At 49.5% G+C, this 20,388-nt stretch overlaps 1 protein-coding gene across 3 annotated transcripts in view; it reads left to right on the top strand.

The window, feature by feature from the left end:
* Window positions 1–20,388, top strand: part of AHNAK (AHNAK nucleoprotein) — a 112,543-nt gene that overhangs the window by 13,323 nt on the left and 78,832 nt on the right. For 2 of the 3 annotated variants that reach the window (XM_074401597.1, XM_039470553.2), the window contains exon 4: window positions 413–600. In XM_074401597.1, the coding sequence (XP_074257698.1) occupies window positions 413–600 (188 nt within the window). Of the gene's footprint in view, window positions 1–412; window positions 601–1,521; window positions 19,854–20,388 lie in introns of those variants that run through there. The other variant, XM_039470548.2, reaches the window with a different exon arrangement.

Raw genomic sequence — 20,388 nt, 5'->3', positions numbered from 1 at the left:
CCATCTTGGCTCACTGCAACCTCTGCCTCCCGGGTTCAAGCGATTCTCCTGCCTCAGCCTCCTGAGTAGCTGGTATTACAGGTGTACACTACCACACCTGGCTAATTTTTGTATTTTTAGTAGACATGGGGTTTCTCCATGTTGGTCAGGCTGGTCTCGAACTCCTGACCTTGGGTTATTCACCCACCTTGGTCTCCCAAAGTGCTGGGACTACAGGCATGAGTCATTGCGCCCGGCCAATGAGTTGGCCTTTCTAAGCCTTAGTTTCCACGCCTGTACAATGGGTATTGCCATGTCCACCTTGCAGGGTGGTCATGAGATGAAGTCAGTCTGGTGTGCAGTGTGTGGTGGCTGTGTGCTGTTTCCCTGAAGCTCTGTGGGCCTCACCTGCTTCCTGCTCTTCCCTGCTCAGGGGACCAGATTGTGGGTGCCACCATCTACTTTGACAACCTGCAGTCGGGAGAGGTGACCCAGCTGCTGAACACCATGGGGCACCACACAGTGGGCCTGAAGCTGCACCGCAAGGGCGACCGGTCCCCCGAGCCTGGCCAGACTTGGACCCATGATGTCTTCAGCTCCCGCAGCTCTGAAGTGGTTCTGGTGAGTACCTTGCCGGCCCGTCTGTGCCCTGAGCTCCCCCGGCCACGCCGGCCTCCAGACCCCACTCCTGAGCCTTCTGTGAGCCTCTGAGCCTCTCTTTTGCTCTTTCTCCTCCTCTCACCTGTCTTCACTCTCTTGAGATCTTGGCCACCCTATTTCTGTCTGTTCTCATGTGACACGCGGCTGTGCTGCCCCTCAGTGTCCATCAGTGTCTTCAGAGTGGCCACAGTGTGGGAATGACTTTGCAGCCTGGTCCTAGATCCTAGGAAGAAGGTCAGCTGCTTTGCAAGAATCTTTGAAATGACTTCACAGGTGCCCAGCTCCACCTCACAGACACCATTTTCCTCTCTGCAGAGTCCTGATACTTTCTGTGAGTCAGACGCTGGGCAGCAAAGCGCCTGTGGGGGCATTGTTCCTTCTGATGCCTTGTTTATTTAACAAATAATGGGTCCTCAAAGTGAGACTGTTAACCCAAGCACAATGAGTCTCTTAGGCTTATCAAGTGCTTTCCAGTGTACAAGAGCCCTTGAGAAGATTCCCCTCCTGATTAAACTCACAAACCAGTGGGTTGAGAGTTGGGAGGTGAAGGGCCTGGTGTCTTGGGAGGTGTCCCTGCACAGGCTGATTTGAATCGCTAACTGATTGGAAAGCAGCCCAGTTCAAGCGTATACCTCCCATTCTCTCCCTGTGGTTTTTGCTTACTGGTATGACCTCCAGAGAATTTCTGATTTCCTCCTGTGATGTGGCTGTCAGCCCCTTTCTTCACTCCCTTGTACTGTGCCCCAGGAGGCTGCATGGACCTCTGTTCTGGTCCCAGCTTCTCTGGGAAACAGGCAACGTGGTGTCGGCTGGGCTGCGGCCAGGCATCTGCTAACTCAGGCAGACTCTGTTGCAACCTCTGCCGGGCGTGTCTTTCTGCAGAGCGGGGATGATGAGGAGTACCAGCGCATCTACACCACGAAGATCAAGCCACGGCTGAAGTCGGAAGATGGAGTGGAAGGAGACCTTGTGGAGACCCAGAGCCGTACCATCACGGTGACCAGAAGGGTCACGGCCTACACCGTGGATGTGACCGGCCGGGAAGGAGCCAAGGACATAGACATCAGTAGCCCTGAATTCAAGATCAAGATTCCAAGGCATGAACTGACGGAAATCTCCAATGTGGATGTGGAGACCCAGTCCGGGAAGACCGTGATCAGACTGCCCTCGGGCTCCGGGGCAGCCTCTGCAACCACAGGCTCTGCTGTGGATATCCGAGCAGGGGCCATTTCTGCTTCAGGACCAGAGCTCCAAGGTGCTGGCCACTCGAAGCTCCAGGTCACCATGCCTGGGATAAAGGTGGGAGGCTCGGGTGTCAATGTCAGTGCCAAGGGCTTGGACTTGGGTGGCGGAGGAGGGGTGCAGGTTCCAGCAGTGGACATTTCATCTTCTCTTGGGGGTGGGGCCATAGAGGTGCAGGGCCCGTTGCTGGAGAGTGGTGATCATGGGAAAATTAAAATTCCCACTATGAAGATGCCGAAATTTGGTGTCTCGACAGGGCCTGAGGGCCAGACACCAGAGGCAGGGCTGAGGGTTTCCACACCTGAAGTCTCTGTGGGGCACAAGGGTGGCAAGCCAGGCGTGACTGTCCAAGCCCCTCAGCTGGAAGTCAGTGCACCCTCGGCCAATATTGAAGGGCTTGAGGGGAAGCTGAAGGGCCCCCAAATCACTGGGCCGTCACTTGAGGGTGACCTGGGCCTGAAAGGTGCCAAGCCACAGGGGAGCATTGGGGTGCACGCCTCTGTTCCCCAAATTGGGGGTAGCATCACTGGCCCCAATGTGGAAGTACAGGTCCCTGACGTTGATATTCATGGGACTGGGAGCAAACTGAATGTGCCCAAGATGAAAGTCCCCAAGTTCTCTGTATCAGGTACAAAGGGAGAGGAAATTGGAATTGACGTGACCCTGCCTACAGGTGAAGTGGCTGTTCCTGGGGTCTCTGGGGATATCAGCCTGCCCGAGATTGGTACTGGTGGGCTGGAAGGAAAGGTGAAAGGTGTGAAAGTCAAGACTCCTGAAATGATTGTTCAGAAACCTAAAATCTCCATGCGGGATGTGGATCTGAGCCTTGGGTCTTCTAAACTGAAAGGAGATATTAAGGTTTCTGCTCCTGGGGTGCAAGGTGATGTGAAAGGCCCTCAAGTGGTGGTTAAAGGCTCCAGAGTGGACATTGAGACACCAAACCTACAGGGAACCTTGACTGGCCCCAGGCTTGGCAGTCCTTCCGGGAAAACTGGAACCTGTAGTATCTCTATGGCAGAAGTAGACTTAAATGTGGCTGCACCTAAAGTGAAAGGGGGTGTAGACATCACGCTCCCCAAAGTAGAAGGGAAAGTCCAAGTCCCTGAAGGTGATGTCAAAGGCCCCAAAGTGGACGTCAGTGCCCCAGATGTGGAAGTACATGGCCCAGAATGGAACCTGAAGATGCCCAAGATGAAAATGCCCACATTTGGCACTCTAGGAGCCAAAGGGGAAGGTCCAGATGTGCACGTGACTCTACCCAAAGGAGATGTCAGTATTTCAGGGCCCAAGGTCAATGTGGAAGCCCCAGATGTCAACATGGAGGGTCTGGGGGGAAAACTGAAAGGCCCTGATGTTAAGCTGCCTGATGTGAGTGTGAAGACACCAAAGATCTCCATGCCTGATGTAGATTTGCACGTGAAAGGTCCAAAGGTGAAGGGAGAGTATGATGTAACCGTACCAAAGCTTGAAGGAGAACTCAAAGGCCCGAAAGTGGACATTGATGCCCCGGATATGGACGTCCATGGCCCAGACTGGCACTTGAAGATGCCCAAAATGAAAATGCCCAAATTCAGTGTGCCAGGGTTCAAAGCAGAGGGCCCAGAAGTGGATGCGAACCTGCCCAAGGCTGATGTGGACATTTCCAGGCCCAAGGTAGATGTTAGTGCTCCTGATGTGAGCATTGAGGGACTAGAAGGGAAATTGAAAGGGCCCAAGTTTAAGATGCCTGAGATGAACATCAAAGTCCCTAAGATCTCCATGCCTGATGTGGACTTACATTTGAAAGGCCCTAATGTAAAGGGCGAATATGATGTCACAGTGCCAAAGGTTGAAGGTGACATTAAAGTTCCTGATGTTGAACTTAAAAGTGCCAAAGTGGACATTGATGCCCCAGATGTGGAGGTTCAGGGCCCAGACTGGCACCTGAAGATGCCCAAGGTGAAAATGCCCAAATTCAGCATGCCTGGCTTCAAAGGAGAGGGTCCAGAAGCGGACGTGAACCTGCCCAAGGCTGACGTTGACATCTCAGGACCCAAGGTGGATGTTGAAGTTCCAGATGTGAATATTGAAGGACCTGAAGGAAAGCTGAAGGACCCCAAGTTCAAGATGCCAGAGATGAATATCAAGGCCCCCAAGATCTCCATGCCTGATGTGGACTTGCATGTGAAAGGGCCCAAGGTAAAGGGAGAATATGATGTTACAGTGCCAAAGCTGGAAGGGGACCTGAAAGGCCCCAAAGTGGATGTCAGTGCCCCAGACGTTGAAATGCAGGGTCCTGACTGGAACTTGAAGATGCCAAAGATTAAAATGCCCAAATTTAGCATGCCCAGTCTCAAAGGAGAGGGGCCAGAATTGGATGTGAACCTGTCCAAAGCAAATGTGGACATTTCTGCACCAAAGGTAGATATTAGTGCTCCAGATCTGAGTCTGGAAGGACCTGAAGGGAAGTTGAAAGGCCCCAAGTTTAAGATGCCCGAGATGCACTTCAAAGCTCCTAAGATGTCTCTGCCAGATGTTGACCTGGATCTTAAAGGACCCAAAATGAAAGGAAATGTAGATATCTCTGCACCAAAGATAGAGGGTGAGATGCAGGTTCCAGATGTGGACGTCAAAGGTCCCAAAGTAGATATTAAAGCACCAGATGTGGAAGGCCAAGGCCCAGACTGGAGCCTGAAAATACCCAAGATGAAAATGCCCAAGTTCAGCATGCCCAACCTCAAGGGTGAGGGCCCAGAAGTGGATGTGAAGCTGCCCAAGGCCAACACTGACGTCTCAGGACCCAAGGTAGATGTGGATATCCCAGATGTGAGCCTCGAAGGTCCAGAAGGGAAGCTGAAGGGTCCGAAGTTTAAGATGCCTGAGATGCACTTCAAGGCCCCCAAGATCTCCATGCCTGATGTGGACCTGAATCTTAAGGGGCCCAAACTGAAGGGTGATGTGGATGTGTCTGTGCCCAAGGTAGAAGGTGAAATGAAAGTGCCAGATGTTGACATCAAAGGGCCCAAAGTGGACATTGATGCCCCAGATGTGGATGTTCATGGCCCAGACTGGCACCTGAAGATGCCCAAGATGAAAATGCCTAAGTTCAGCATGCCTGGCTTCAAAGCAGAGGGCCCAGAAGTGGATGTGAACCTGCCCAAGGCTGACATTGACGTCTCAGGACCCAAGGTGGATGTTGAAGTCCCAGATGTGAGCCTCGAAGGTCCAGAAGGGAAGCTGAAGGGTCCCAAGTTTAAGATGCCTGAGATGCACTTCAAGGCCCCCAAGATCTCCATGCCTGATGTGGACCTGAATCTTAAGGGGCCAAAACTAAAGGGAGACGTGGATGTGTCTGTGCCCAAGGTAGAAGGTGAAATGAAAGTGCCAGATGTTGACATCAAAGGGCCCAAAGTGGACATTGATGCTCCAGATGTGGAGGTTCATGGCCCAGACTGGCACCTGAAGATGCCTAAAGTGAAAATGCCCAAATTCAACATGCCTGGCTTCAAAGGAGAGGGCCCAGAAGTGGATGTGAATCTGCCCAAGGCCGACATTGATGTCTCAGGACCCAAGGTGGATGTGGAAGTTCCAGATGTGAATATTGAAGGTCCAGATGTGAAACTAAAAGGTCCCAAATTCAAGATGCCGGAAATGAATATAAAGCCTCAGAAGATATCCATGCCAGATGTGGGTTTGCATTTGAAAGCTCCTAAAATGAAAGGAGATTATGATGTCACAGTTCCAAAAGTAGAAGGAGAGATTAAAGCTCCTGATGTTGACATCAAAGGCCCAAAAGTTGACATGAATGCACCAGATGTGGAGGTTCATGGCCCAGACTGGCACCTGAAGATGCCCAAAGTGAAAATGCCCAAGTTCAGCATGCCTGGCTTCAAAGGAGAGGGCCCAGAAGTGGACGTGAACCTGCCCAAGGCTGACCTTGGTGTCTCAGGACCCAAGGTGGACATTGATGCTCCAGATGTGAATCTTGAAGCTCCAGAGGGGAAACTGAAAGGCCCCAAGTTCAAGATGCCAAGTATGAATATACAGACACACAAAATCTCTATGCCTGATGTTGGACTTAATTTGAAAGCCCCTAAACTGAAAACTGATGTAGATGTTTCCCTTCCCAAAGTGGAAGGAGACTTGAAGGGTCCTGAAATTGATGTGAAAGCCCCTAAGATGGATGTGAATGTTGGTGATATTGATATTGAAGGTCCAGAAGGGAAGTTGAAGGGTCCCAAGTTTAAGATGCCTGAGATGCATTTCAAGGCCCCTAAAATCTCCATGCCTGATGTGGACTTACACTTGAAAGGCCCCAAAGTCAAAGGGGATGTGGATGTGTCTGTGCCCAAGGTAGAAGGTGAAATGAAAGTGCCAGATGTTGACATCAAAGGGCCCAAAGTGGACATTGATGCCCCAGATGTGGACGTTCATGGCCCAGACTGGCACCTGAAGATGCCCAAGATGAAAATGCCCAAGTTCAGCATGCCCGGCTTCAAAGGAGAGGGCCCAGAAGTGGATGTGAACCTGCCCAAGGCTGACCTTGACATCTCAGGACCCAAGGTGGATATGGATGTCCCAGATGTGAGCCTCGAAGGCCCAGAAGGGAAGCTGAAGGGTCCGAAGTTTAAGATGCCTGAGATGCACTTCAAGGCCCCCAAGATCTCCATGCCTGATGTGGACCTGAATCTTAAGGGGCCAAAACTAAAGGGAGACGTGGATGTGTCTGTGCCCAAGGTAGAAGGTGAAATGAAAGTGCCAGATGTTGACATCAGAGGGCCCAGAGTCGACATCGATGCCCCAGATGTGGACGTTCATGGCCCAGACTGGCATCTGAAGATGCCCAAGATGAAAATGCCCAAGTTCAGCATGCCTGGCTTCAAAGGAGAGGGCCCAGAAGTGGATGTGAACCTGCCCAAGGCTGACATTGATGTGTCTGGACCCAGTGTGGACACTGATGCTCCTGATTTGGATATTGAAGGGCCAGAAGGAAAGTTGAAAGGCTCCAAATTTAAGATGCCCAAGTTGAATATAAAAGCTCCCAAGATCTCCATGCCAGATGTGGACTTGAATTTGAAGGGACCCAAACTGAAGGGAGAGATAGATGCTTCTGTGCCAGAACTGGAAGGTGATCTCAAAGGGCCGCAAGTTGATATCAAAGGTCCTTCTGTGGATGTGGAGGTGCTTGATGTTGATCTAGAGTGTCCTGATGCAAAGTTGAAAGGGCCCAAGTTTAAGATGCCAGACATGCATTTTAAGGCCCCTAAAATCTCCATGCCTGATGTGGACTTACACTTGAAAGGCCGCAAAGTCAAAGGGGATGTGGATGTGTCCATGCCCAAGGTAGAAGGTGAAATGAAAGTGCCAGATGTTGACATCAAAGGGCCCAAAGTGGACATTGATGCCCCAGATGTGGACGTTCATGGCCCAGACTGGCACCTGAAGATGCCCAAGATGAAAATGCCTAAGTTCAGCATGCCCAGCTTCAAAGCAGAGGGCCCAGAAGTGGATGTGAACCTGCCCAAGGCTGACATTGAGGTCTCAGGACCCAAGGTGGATGTGGATGTCCCAGATGTGAGCCTCGAAGGTCCAGAAGGGAAGCTGAAGGGTCCGAAGTTTAAGATGCCTGAGATGCACTTCAAGGCCCCCAAGATCTCCATGCCTGATGTGGACCTGAATCTTAAGGGGCCAAAACTAAAGGGAGACATGGATGTGTCTGTGCCAAAATTGGAGGGAGAGTTAACAGGCCCCAGTGTGGATGTGGAGGTGCCTGATGTTGAGCTGGAGTGTCCTGATGCAAAATTGAAAGGCCCTAAATTTAAGATGCCAGACATGCACTTCAAGGCCCCCAAGATCTCCATGCCTGATGTGGACTTACACTTGAAAGGCCCCAAAGTCAAAGGGGATATGGATGTGTCTGTGCCAAAATTGGAGGGAGAGTTAACAGGCCCTAGTGTGGATGTGGAGGTGCCTGACGTTGAGCTCGAGTGTCCTGATGCAAAGTTGAAAGGGCCCAAGTTTAAGATGCCAGACATGCACTTCAAGGCCCCCAAGATCTCCATGCCTGATATGAACTTAAACTTAAAAGGTCCCAAAGTCAAAGGGGATGTGGATGTGTCTGTGCCCAAGATAGAAGGTGAAATGAAAGTGCCAGATGTTGACATCAAAGGGCCCAAAATGGACATTGATGCTCCAGATGTGGAGGTTCAAGGCCCAGACTGGCACCTGAAGATGCCCAAGATGAAAATGCCTAAGTTCAGCATGCCTGGCTTCAAAGCAGAGGGCCCAGAAGTGGATGTGAACCTGCCCAAGGCTGACATTGACATCTCAGGACCCAAGGTGGATGTTGAAGTCCCAGATGTGAGCCTCGAAGGTCCAGAAGGGAAGCTGAAGGGTCCCAAGTTTAAGATGCCTGAGATGCACTTCAAGGCTCCCAAGATCTCCATGCCTGATGTTGATTTCAATTTAAAGGGACCCAAAATCAAGGGAGATGTTGATGTTTCTGCCCCAAAGCTGGAGGGAGAGTTAAAAGGTCCAGAATTGGATGTCAAAGGTCCCAAATTAGATGTTGACATGCCAGAGGTAGCTGTGGAAGGCCCAGATGGCAAATGGAAAACTCCTAAGTTCAAGATGCCAGACATGCACTTTAAAGCTCCCAAAATATCTATGCCAGACCTCGATCTACACTTAAAGGGCCCCAAGACAAAAGGAGAGGTGGATGTAGACGTTCCCAAATTGGAAGGGGATCTTAAAGGGCCACATGTGGATATCAGTGGGCCAGATCTTGACATTGAGGGACCAGAGGGCAAATTGAAAGGCCCTAAGTTCAAGATGCCTGATATGCATTTCAAAGCCCCCAATATTTCTATGCCTGATGTTGACCTAAATCTCAAAGGACCCAAAATCAAAGGGGATGTAGATGTGTCTGTGCCTGAGGTAGAAGGTAAAATTGAAGTACCAGATGTGAACATCAAGGGCGCCAAACTTGATGTAAATGCCCCCGATGTCCAAGGTCCAGACTGGCACCTGAAGATGCCTAAGATGAAAATGCCCAAGTTCAGCATGCCTGGCTTCAAAGCAGAAGGCCCTGAAGTTGATGTCAACTTGCCCAAGGCTGACATCGATGTCTCAGGACCCAAGGTGGACATTGAAGGCCCTGATGTTAATATTGAAGGACCAGAGGGAAAGTTGAAAGGACCCAAGTTCAAGATGCCTGAGATGAACATCAAAGCCCCCAAGATCTCCATGCCTGACTTTGATTTGCATCTGAAAGGGCCCAAGGTGAAGGGTGATGTGGACGTTTCTCTGCCCAAGGTGGAAGGTGACCTCAAGGGCCCTGAAGTTGACATCAAGGGCCCCAAAGTGGATATTGATGCCCCAGATGTGGGTGTTCAAGGTCCAGACTGGCACCTGAAGATGCCCAAGATGAAAATGCCCAAGTTCAGCATGCCTGGCTTCAAAGGAGAGGGCCCAGATGTGGATGTGAAGCTGCCCAAGGCTGACATTGACGTCTCAGGACCCAAGGTGGATATTGATGTTCCAGATGTGAATATCGAAAGTCCAGAGGGAAAGTTGAAAGGGCCTAAATTCAAGATGCCTGAGATGAACATCAAAGCCCCCAAGATCTCCATGCCTGACATTGACTTAAACCTGAAAGGTCCCAAAGTAAAGGGTGATATGGATGTTTCCCTTCCTAAAGTGGAAGGTGACCTCAAGGGCCCAGAAGTTGACATCAAGGGCCCAAAAGTGGACATTGATGCACCTGATGTGGATGTTCGTGGCCCAGACTGGCACCTGAAGATGCCCAAGATAAAAATGCCCAAGATCAGCATGCCTGGCTTCAAAGGAGAAGGCCCAGAAGTGGATGTGAACCTGCCCAAGGCTGACCTTAACGTCTCGGGACCCAAAGTGGATGTTGAATGTCCCGATGTGACTATCGAAGGACCTGAAGGAAAGTGGAAGAGTCCAAAGTTTAAGATGCCTGAAATGCATTTTAAGACTCCAAAGATATCCATGCCAGATATTGACCTGAATCTCACAGGTCCAAAAGTAAAAGGAGATGTGGATGTTACAGGCCCTAAGGTAGAGGGAGATCTGAAAGGTCCTGAAGTTGACCTCCAAGGCCCCAAAGTGGACGTTGATGTCCCAGATGTTAATGTTCAGGGTCCAGACTGGCATCTGAAGATGCCCAAGATGAAAATGCCCAAGTTCAGCATGCCTGGCTTCAAAGCAGAAGGCCCTGAAGTGGATGTGAACCTGCCTAAGGCTGACATTGATGTCTCAGGACCCAAAGTGGACATTGAAGGCCCCGATGTTAACATTGAAGGACCAGAGGGAAAGTTGAAAGGTCCCAAGTTCAAGATGCCTGAGATGAACATCAAAGCCCCCAAGATCTCCATGCCTGACTTTGATTTGCATCTGAAAGGGCCCAAAGTGAAGGGCGATGTGGATGTTTCTCTGCCCAAGGTGGAAGGTGACCTCAAGGGCCCTGAAATTGACATCAAAGGCCCCAAAATGGACATTGATGCCCCGGATGTGGATGTACAAGGCCCAGACTGGCACCTGAAGATGCCCAAGGTGAAAATGCCCAAGTTCAGCATGCCTGGCTTCAAAGGAGAGGGCCCAGATGTGGATGTGAACCTGCCCAAGGCTGACGTTGACATCCCAGGACCCAAGGTGGACATTGATGTTCCAGATGTGAATATCGAAGGTCCAGAGGGAAAGTTGAAAGGTCCCAAGTTCAAGATGCCAGAGATGAACATCAAAGCCCCCAAGATCTCCATGCCTGACATTGACTTAAACCTGAAAGGTCCCAAAGTGAAGGGTGATGTGGACGTGTCTCTGCCAAAAGTGGAAGGTGATGTGAAAGTTCCTGATGTGGATATTAAAGGCCCCAAAGTGGACATTAATGCCCCAGATGTGGATGTTCAAGGCCCAGACTGGCACCTGAAGATGCCCAAGGTGAAAATGCCCAAGTTCAGCATGCCTGGCTTCAAAGGAGAGGGCCCAGAAGTGGATGTGAACGTGCCCAAGGCTGACCTTGATGTCTCAGGACCCAAGGTGGACATTGATGTTCCAGATGTGAATATCGAAGGTCCAGATGCGAAACTGAAGGGCCCCAAGTTCAAGATGCCAGAGATGAACATCAAGACTCCTAAAATATCAATGCCTGATTTGGACCTCAATCTTAAAGGTCCTAAAATAAAAGGAGAGGTGGATGTTTCACTTCCAAATGTAGAAGGTGATTTGAAAGGACCTGCTCTTGACATAAAAGGCCCGAAGATAGATGTAGATGCTCAAGATATTGACATTCATGGCCCTGATGGCAAATTAAAAGGTCCAAAACTGAAGATGCCTGACATGCATGTAAACATGCCTAAGATCTCCATGCCAGAAATTGACTTGAATTTGAAAGGCCCAAAGCTTAAGGGAGATGTTGATGTCTCCGGGCCCAAATTGGAAGGTGACATTAAAGCTCCCAGTTTGGATATAAAGGGCCCAGAAGTGGACGTTTCTGGTCCTAAGCTTAATATTGATGGCAAGTCAAAGAAATCTCGTTTTAAGCTTCCCAAATTTAATTTTTCGGGCTCCAAAGTTCAGACACCTGAGGTGGATGTCAAAGGTAAAAAGCCAGATATTGACATAACAGGTCCAAAAGTTGATATTAATGCTCCTGATGTCGAGGTCCAAGGAAAAGTGAAAGGACCCAAGTTTAAAATGCCTTTCCTGAGTATTTCATCTCCCAAAGTATCTATGCCTGATGTGGAGCTAAATTTGAAAGGTCCCAAAGTCAAAGGAGACTTAGATGTGGCAGGTCCCAATCTAGAAGGTGACTTTAAAGGTCCCAAAGTTGATGTTAAGGTACCAGAAGTGAATCTTAATGCACCCGATGTGGATGTTCATGGTCCAGACTGGAATCTGAAGATGCCCAAAATGAAAATGCCTAAGTTCAGTGTGCCTGGCTTCAAAGCAGAAGGGCCAGATGTAGCTGTGGATCTACCAAAAGGAGACATCAACATAGAGGGCCCAAGTATGAACATTGAGGGTCCAGAGCTCAATGTGGAAGGTCCAGAGGGAGGCTTGAAAGGTCCCAAATTCAAGATGCCTGACATGAATATCAAAGCTCCCAAGATCTCCATGCCTGACCTTGACTTAAACTTGAAGGGCCCCAAGGTAAAAGGTGATGTGGATGTTTCCCTTCCCAAACTTGAAGGGGATCTGAAAGGGCCAGAGGTTGATATCAAAGGCCCTAAAGTGGATATCAGTGCCCCAGATGTAGATGTTCATGGCCCAGACTGGCACCTGAAGATGCCCAAGGTGAAAATGCCCAAGTTCAGCATGCCTGGCTTCAAAGGAGAAGGTCCAGAAGTGGATGTGAACCTACCCAAGGCTGACCTTGATGTCTCAGGACTCAAGGTGGATGTTGATGTTCCAGATGTGAATATCGAAGGTCCAGATGCAAAGCTGAAAGGCCCCAAGTTCAAGATGCCTGAGATGAACATCAAAGCCCCCAAGATCTCCATGCCAGATTTTGACCTGAACTTAAAGGGACCCAAAATGAAGGGTGATGTGGATGTGTCTTTGCCCAAAGTGGAAGGTGATCTAAAAGGCCCTGACATGGACATCAAGGGCCCCAAAGTGGACATTGACACTCCTGATATTAACATTGAAGGCCCAGAGGGTAAATTGAAGGGACCCAAATTTAAGATGCCAGAGATGCACCTGAAGGCTCCTAAAATATCAATGCCTGACATTGATTTAAACCTGAAGGGCCCCAAAGTGAAGGGTGATGTGGACGTTTCTCTGCCCAAAGTGGAAGGTGACCTCAAGGGCCCTGAAGTTGACATCAAGGGCCCCAAAGTGGACATTAATGCCCCGGATGTGGATGTTCAAGGCCCAGACTGGCACCTGAAGATGCCCAAGGTGAAAATGCCCAAGTTCAGCATGCCTGGCTTCAAAGGAGAGGGTGATGTGGATGTGAACCTGCCCAAGGCTGATGTTGACATCTCAGGACCCAAGGTGGACATTGATGTTCCAGATGTGAATATTGAAGGTCCAGATGCGAAACTGAAGGGCCCTAAATTCAAGATGCCTGAGATGAACATCAAAGCCCCCAAGCTCTCCATGCCTGACTTTGATCTTAACCTGAAAGGTCCCAAAGTGAAGGGTGATGTGGACGTGTCTCTGCCAAAAGTGGAAGGTGATGTGAAAGTTCCTGATGTGGCTATTAAAGGCCCCAAAGTGGACATTGATGCCCCAGATGTGGATGTTCAAGGCCCAGACTGGCACCTGAAGATGCCCAAGATAAAAATGCCCAAGATAAGCATGCCTGGCTTCAAAGGAGAAGGTCCAGAAGTGGATGTGAACCTGCCTAAGGCTGACCTTGATGTCTCGGTACCCAAAGTGGATGTTGATGTTCCAGATGTGAATATCGAAGGTCCAGATGCGAAACTGAAGGGCCCTAAATTCAAGATGCCTGAGGTGAACATCAAAACCCCCAAGATCTCCATGCCTGACTTTGATTTGCATTTGAAAGGCCCTAAGGTGAAAGGAGATGTGGATGTTTCTCTGCCGAAGATGGAAGGTGATTTAAAGGCCCCTGAAGTTGACATCAAAGGCCCCAAAGTGGATATTGATGCTCCAGATGTGGATGTTCATGGCCCAGACTGGCACCTGAAAATGCCCAAGGTGAAAATGCCCAAATTCAGCATGCCAGGATTTAAAGGAGAGGGCCCAGAAGTGGATGTTAATTTGCCCAAAGCTGACATTGATGTCTCAGGACCCAAAGTGGACATTGACACTCCTGACATTGATATTCATGGTCCAGAAGGGAAGCTGAAGGGCCCCAAATTTAAAATGCCTGACCTACACCTCAAGGCACCGAAGATCTCTATGCCTGAAGTTGACCTGAATCTGAAAGGTCCAAAGGTGAAGGGCGATGTGGACGTTTCTCTGCCCAAAGTGGAAGGCGACCTCAAGGGCCCTGAAGTTGACATCAAAGGCCCCAAAGTGGACATTGATGTCCCAGATGTGGATGTTCAAGGCCCAGACTGGCACCTGAAGATGCCCAAGGTGAAAATGCCCAAGTTCAGCATGCCTGGCTTCAAAGGAGAGGGCCCAGATGTGGATGTGAACCTGCCCAAGGCTGACCTTGATGTCTCAGGACCCAAGGTGGACATTGATGTGCCAGATGTGAATATCGAAGGTCCTGATGCGAAAATGAAGGGCCCAAAATTCAAAATGCCTGAGATGAACATCAAAGCTCCCAAGATCTCCATGCCTGACTTTGATTTGCACCTGAAAGGACCCAAAGTGAAGGGCGATGTGGATGTCTCCCTTCCTAAAGTGGAAGGTGACCTCAAGGGCCCAGAAGTTGACATCAAGGGCCCCAAAATGGACATCGGTGCCCCTGATGTGGACGTTCATGGCCCAGACTGGCACCTGAAGATGCCCAAGGTGAAAATGCCCAAGTTCAGCATGCCTGGCTTCAAAGGAGAGGGCCCAGATGTGGATGTTACCCTTCCTAAAGCCGACATTGACGTCTCAGGACCCAAGGTGGACATTGATGTTCCAGATGTGAATATCGAAGGTCCAGATGCAAAATTGAAGGGCCCAAAGTTCAAGATGCCAGATATGAACATCAAGGCCCCCAAAATCTCCATGCCTGACATTGACTTTAACTTGAAGGGTCCCAAAGTGAAGGGTGATGTGGACGTCTCTCTGCCCAAAGTGGAAGGTGATCTCAAGGGTCCTGAAATTGACATCAAAGGCCCCAGTTTGGACATTGACACTCCTGATGTCAATATTGAAGGTCCAGAAGGAAAATTGAAGGGGCCCAAATTTAAGATGCCAGAGATGAACATCAAAGCCCCCAAGATCTCCATGCCTGACTTTGATTTGCATCTGAAAGGTCCCAAAGTAAAGGGTGATGCGAATGTTTCACTTCCTAAGGTGGAAGGTGATCTGAAAGGGCCAGAGGTGGACATTGAAGGTCCTGAAGGGAAACTCAAAGGTCCCAAGTTTAAGATGCCTGATGTTCATTTCAAAACCCCGCAAATCTCCATGAGTGACATTGATTTGAACTTGAAAGGACCTAAGATAAAAGGAGACATGGACATTTCCGTTCCTAAACTGGAAGGAGATCTGAAAGGTCCCAAAGTGGATGTCAAAGGCCCTAACTTGGACATTGACACCCCTGACATTGACATTCATGGTCCAGAAGGGAAGCTGAAGGGCCCCAAATTTAAAATGCCTGACCTACACCTCAAGGCACCGAAGATCTCTATGCCTGAAGTTGACCTGAATCTGAAAGGTCCAAAGGTGAAGGGCGATGTGGACGTTTCTCTGCCCAAAGTGGAAGGCGACCTCAAGGGCCCTGAAGTTGACATCAAAGGCCCCAAAGTGGACATTGATGTCCCAGATGTGGATGTTCAAGGCCCAGACTGGCACCTGAAGATGCCCAAGGTGAAAATGCCCAAGTTCAGCATGCCTGGCTTCAAAGGAGAGGGCCCAGATGTGGATGTGAACCTGCCCAAGGCTGACCTTGATGTCTCAGGACCCAAGGTGGACATTGATGTGCCAGATGTGAATATCGAAGGTCCTGATGCGAAAATGAAGGGCCCAAAATTCAAAATGCCTGAGATGAACATCAAAGCTCCCAAGATCTCCATGCCTGACTTTGATTTGCACCTGAAAGGACCCAAAGTGAAGGGCGATGTGGATGTCTCCCTTCCTAAAGTGGAAGGTGACCTCAAGGGCCCAGAAGTTGACATCAAGGGCCCCAAAATGGACATCGGTGCCCCTGATGTGGACGTTCATGGCCCAGACTGGCACCTGAAGATGCCCAAGGTGAAAATGCCCAAGTTCAGCATGCCTGGCTTCAAAGGAGAGGGCCCAGATGTGGATGTTACCCTTCCTAAAGCCGACATTGACGTCTCAGGACCCAAGGTGGACATTGATGTTCCAGATGTGAATATCGAAGGTCCAGATGCAAAGCTGAAGGGCCCCAAGTTCAAGATGCCTGAAATAAATATCAAAGCTCCCAAGATCTCCATGCCTGATGTTGACCTGGATTTGAAAGGACCCAAAGTAAAAGGAGATTTTGATGTGTCTGTCCCTAAGCTTGAAGGGACTTTGAAAGGCCCAGATGTAGATCTTAAAGGTCCAAGTCTGGATTTTGAAGGCCCTGATGCCAAACTCAGTGGCCCATCTTTGAAGATGCCATCACTGGAGATATCTGCTCCTAAAGTATCTGCACCTGATGTTGATTTGCATCTTAAGGCACCAAAAATTGGATTTTCCAGTCCGAAGTTAGAAGGTGGTGAAGTGGACCTCAAGGGACCCAAGGTTGAAGCTCCAAGCTTAGATGTTCACATGGACAGCCCAGATATTAACATCGAAGGGCCAGATGTTAAAATCCCCAAATTTAAGAAACCCAAGTTTGGATTTGGGGCAAAAAGCCCCAAAGCTGACATCAAGTCACCTTCTCTAGATGTCACCATTCCTGAGGCAGAGCTGAACCTTGAGACTCCTGAAATCAGTGTTGGTGGCAAGGGCAAGAAAAGCAAGTTTAAGATGCCTAAAATTCATATGAGTGGTCCTAAAATTAAGGCCAAAAAACAGGGATTTGATGTGAATGTTCCTGGGGGTGAAATTGATGCCAGTCTCAAGGCTCCCGACGTAGATGTCAATATTGCAGGGCCGGATGCTGCTCTCAAAGTCGACGTGAAATCACCCAAAACCAAGAAACCGATGTTTGGAAAAATGTACTTCCCAGATGTAGAGTTTGACATTAAATCACCTAAATTTAAAGCTGAGGCCTCTCTCCCTAGCCCCAAATTGGAGGGTGAACTCCAGACATCTGATCTGGAACTTTCTTCACCAGGGATTCACTTCGAAGGTCCTGACCTCAAGGCGAAGGCTCCCAAGGTCAAGATGCCAGGTGTGGACATCCCAGTGCCAAAAATAGAGGGTGACCTGAAAGGTCCCAAAGTGCAGGCAAACTTGGATGTGCCTGACATCAACATCGAAGGCCCAGATGCTAAAGTCAAAACACCGTCCTTCGGCATTTCTGCCCCTCAAGTCTCCATCCCTGATGTGAATGTGAACTTGAAAGGACCAAAGATAAAGGGTGATGTCCCCAGTGTGGGACTGGAAGGACCAGATGTAGATCTGCAAGGTCCAGAAGCAAAAATCAAGTTCCCCAAGTTTTCCATGCCCAAGATCGGTGTCCCTGGTGTGAAAATGGAGGGTGGGGAAGCCGAGGTCCATGGCCAGCTACCCTCTCTTGAAGGAGACTTGAGAGGACCAGATGTGAAGCTTGAAGGGCCTGATGTTTCTCTAAAGAGGCCAGGAGTAGACTTGCCTTCAGTGAAGCTCTCTATGCCAAAAGTCTCTGGGCCTGACCTTGACCTGAACTTGAAAGGACCAAGTTTGAAGGGAGACCTGGATGCCTCTGTTCCCAGCGTGAAGGTGCAGGCTCCGGGGCTCGACCTTAGCGGTGTCGGTGGCAAAGTGCAGGTGGGAGGAGATGGAGTGAAAGTGCCAGGGATTGATGCCACAACAACGCTTAACGTGGGGGCACCAGATGTGACACTGAGGGGACCAAGCCTGCAGGGAGACCTGGCTGTCTCTGGTGACATCAAATGCCCTAAAGTATCCGTAGGCGCTCCTGATCTAAGCTTGGAGGCCTCCGAAGGCGGCATTAAACTTCCCAAAATGAAGTTGCCCCAATTTGGCATCTCTACTCCAGGGTCCGACTTGCATGTCAAGGGGCCACAGGTTTCTGGAGAACTGAAGGGGCCTCAGATTTCAGCACCGAGTGTGGACTTGAACTTGGAAGGACCAAAAGTGAAAGGGAGCCTTGGGGCCACTGGCGAGATGAAAGGCCCCACTGTGGGAGGAGGCCTTCCAGGCCTAGAAGGAAACCTCCAGATGCCTGGAATTAAGTCCTCTGGATGTGATGTGAACCTGCCGGGTGTGAATGTGAAACTCCCAACCGGGAAGATTTCTGGTCCTGAAATCAAAGGTGATCTGAAAGGTTCAGAAGTAGGTTTCCATGGGGCTGCTCCCGATATCAGTGTGAGGGGGCCTTCCTTTAATATGGCATCTCCTGAGTCAGATTTTGGCATCAGCTTGAAGGGTCCAAAGATCAAAGGAGGTGTGGATGTTTCTGGGGGTGTCAGTGCCCCAGACATCAGTCTCGGTGAAGGGCATGTGAGTGTTAAAGGCTCCGGGGGTGAGTGGAAGGGGCCCCAGGTCTCCTCTGCTCTCAACTTGGACACATCTAAGTTTGCTGGGAGCCTTCATTTCTCAGGACCAAAGGCGGAAGGAGGTGTGAAAGGAGGTCAGATTGGACTCCAGGCTCCTGGGCTGAGTGCGTCTGGGCCTCAAGGTCACTTGGAAAGTGGATCTGGAAAAGTAACATTCCCTAAGATGAGGATGCCCAAATTTACCTTCTCTGGCCGTGAGCTTGTTGGCAGAGAAGTGGGGGTGGATATTCACTTCCCTAAAGCAGAGGCCAGTGTCCAACCTGGTGCCGGACAAGGCGAGTGGGAAGAGTCCGAAGCGAAACTTAAAAAGTCCAAAATCAAAATGCCCAAGTTTAATTTTTCCAAACCTAAAGGGAAAGGTGGTGTCACTGGCTCACCGGAAGCATCCATCTCTGGGTCCAAAGGTGACCTGAAAAGTTCGAAGGCCAGCCTGGGCTCTCTGGAAGGAGAGGCAGAGGCTGAAGCCTCTTCACCGAAAGGCAAATTCTCCTTATTTAAAAGTAAGAAGCCACGGCACCGCTCGAATTCATTCAGTGATGAAAGAGAGTTCTCTGCGCCTTCCACCCCGACGGGGACTCTGGAATTTGAAGGTGGGGAAGTGTCGCTGGAAGGCGGGAAAGTGAAAGGGAAACAGGGGAAGCTGAAATTCGGTACCTTTGGTGGATTGGGGTCAAAGAGCAAAGGTCATTATGAGGTGACTGGGAGTGATGATGAGACAGGCAAGTTACAGGGGAGTGGGGTGTCCCTGGCCTCTAAGAAGTCCCGACTGTCCTCCTCTTCTAGCAACGACAGTGGGCCTAAGGTTGGCATCCAGCTTCCCGAGGTGGAGCTGTCAGTTTCCACAAAGAAAGAGTAGCAGGCCTTTGTATGTGTGTACATATATATATATACATAACAAAACATCAAACCCAGGTGTGTTCCTATATCAACTCCAAGGAGAAACACACCGACAGCCTCAGCAATCATGCAGAGACCTTGCCTGACACAGTGGCAAGGGCCGAAAAAGCGACCTCCTGTCAGCTCCTGGAACTATACAGACAGGTCAAGAGTTCCAATTTCGTCCAGCCCATGTGCAAAGTCAACAGTATTTGCCTTAAGATTTCATTTCTTTTTATTTTTTTTGCATTGACTGCTGAGAGCTCCTGTTTACTAAGCAAGCTTTTGTGTTTATTATCCTCATTTTTACTGAACATTGTTAGTTTCAGGGTAATGGAAACCCACTTTTTCATTATAATGACTTTGGGGGCTTTTGTTAGTAAGGGAGGGTGGGGGTGATGGGTTGCAGACGGAGGTCAGGTCTCCCTCTTTCCTGAGATTGGATCTGTTCCAACAGCGAACACCCACAGATGGCTCAGAGGTGGCGGCAGTCAAGGTGTGGGTGTTTTTAGGGTTTTTTTTTTTTTTTTTTTTTTTTTTTTTTTTTTTTTGCTTTTTTCACCCAGGGTTGATGGTCCCAGCCAGTTTGGTGCTGATGGTGAGAGGAAATTAGAAATCTGTTTGCAAATTGTCCAACCCACCAACTCAACATGAGGGGCCTCTGTTTTCTGGGTTTTGCAAGGGAAATGTTTATTCATGTCACCATGTTCCTGATATTAGTTCTAATTTCTTTTTAACAAATGTTATCATGATTAAGAAAATTTCCAGCACTTTAATGGCCAATTAATTGAGAATGTAAGAAAATTGATGCTGTACCAGGCAAATAAAGCTGTTTATTAACCTTGATGTCTTATGCCTTTGCAGTCTGTGTTGGGGGCAGGCGGGAAGCCTGGGGAAGTTGTATAGCCAGCTGTGACTATTCAGATAGGATCTGAATCCATCTGGTGGCATTGCTAGTTTCGTCAGTGACTTGAGGGTGGTGACTTTCGGGAGGTGCTGGGAGAAAATCACTGCTTCTTGATTCTAATGGTGAGGTTGGCTGCACCATTGCTGAAAAATCGAGAGGAGGCTTGACCTCAGGACCCACTCACCTACTTTGCATCCTCAGATATGAATATGTAATTCAGAAATGGTTCTAAATGGGTTACTGATGTGAACAGTTAAAAGGCCTGCTGGAGTTACTGAAAGGGCTCTGCTTGTGAGTCACCAGTCTGCCATTTATTTCTGACATGGCTGCACATTTGCTGAGGGACTGCTGCCACCCAGGCTGGAGTGCAGTGGCACGATCTCGGCTCACTGCAACCTCCTCCTCCTGGGTTCAAGCAGCTTTCCCGCCTCGGCCTCCTGAGTAGCTGGAATTACAGGCACCCGCTTCTACACA

Source organism: Saimiri boliviensis, chromosome 6 (genome assembly GCF_048565385.1).
Source record: "Saimiri boliviensis isolate mSaiBol1 chromosome 6, mSaiBol1.pri, whole genome shotgun sequence".
Classification (NCBI taxonomy): Eukaryota; Metazoa; Chordata; class Mammalia; order Primates; family Cebidae; genus Saimiri; species Saimiri boliviensis.
Note: the sequence above shows the minus strand (reverse complement) of the source record. Positions and strands in the feature narration are given on the sequence as shown.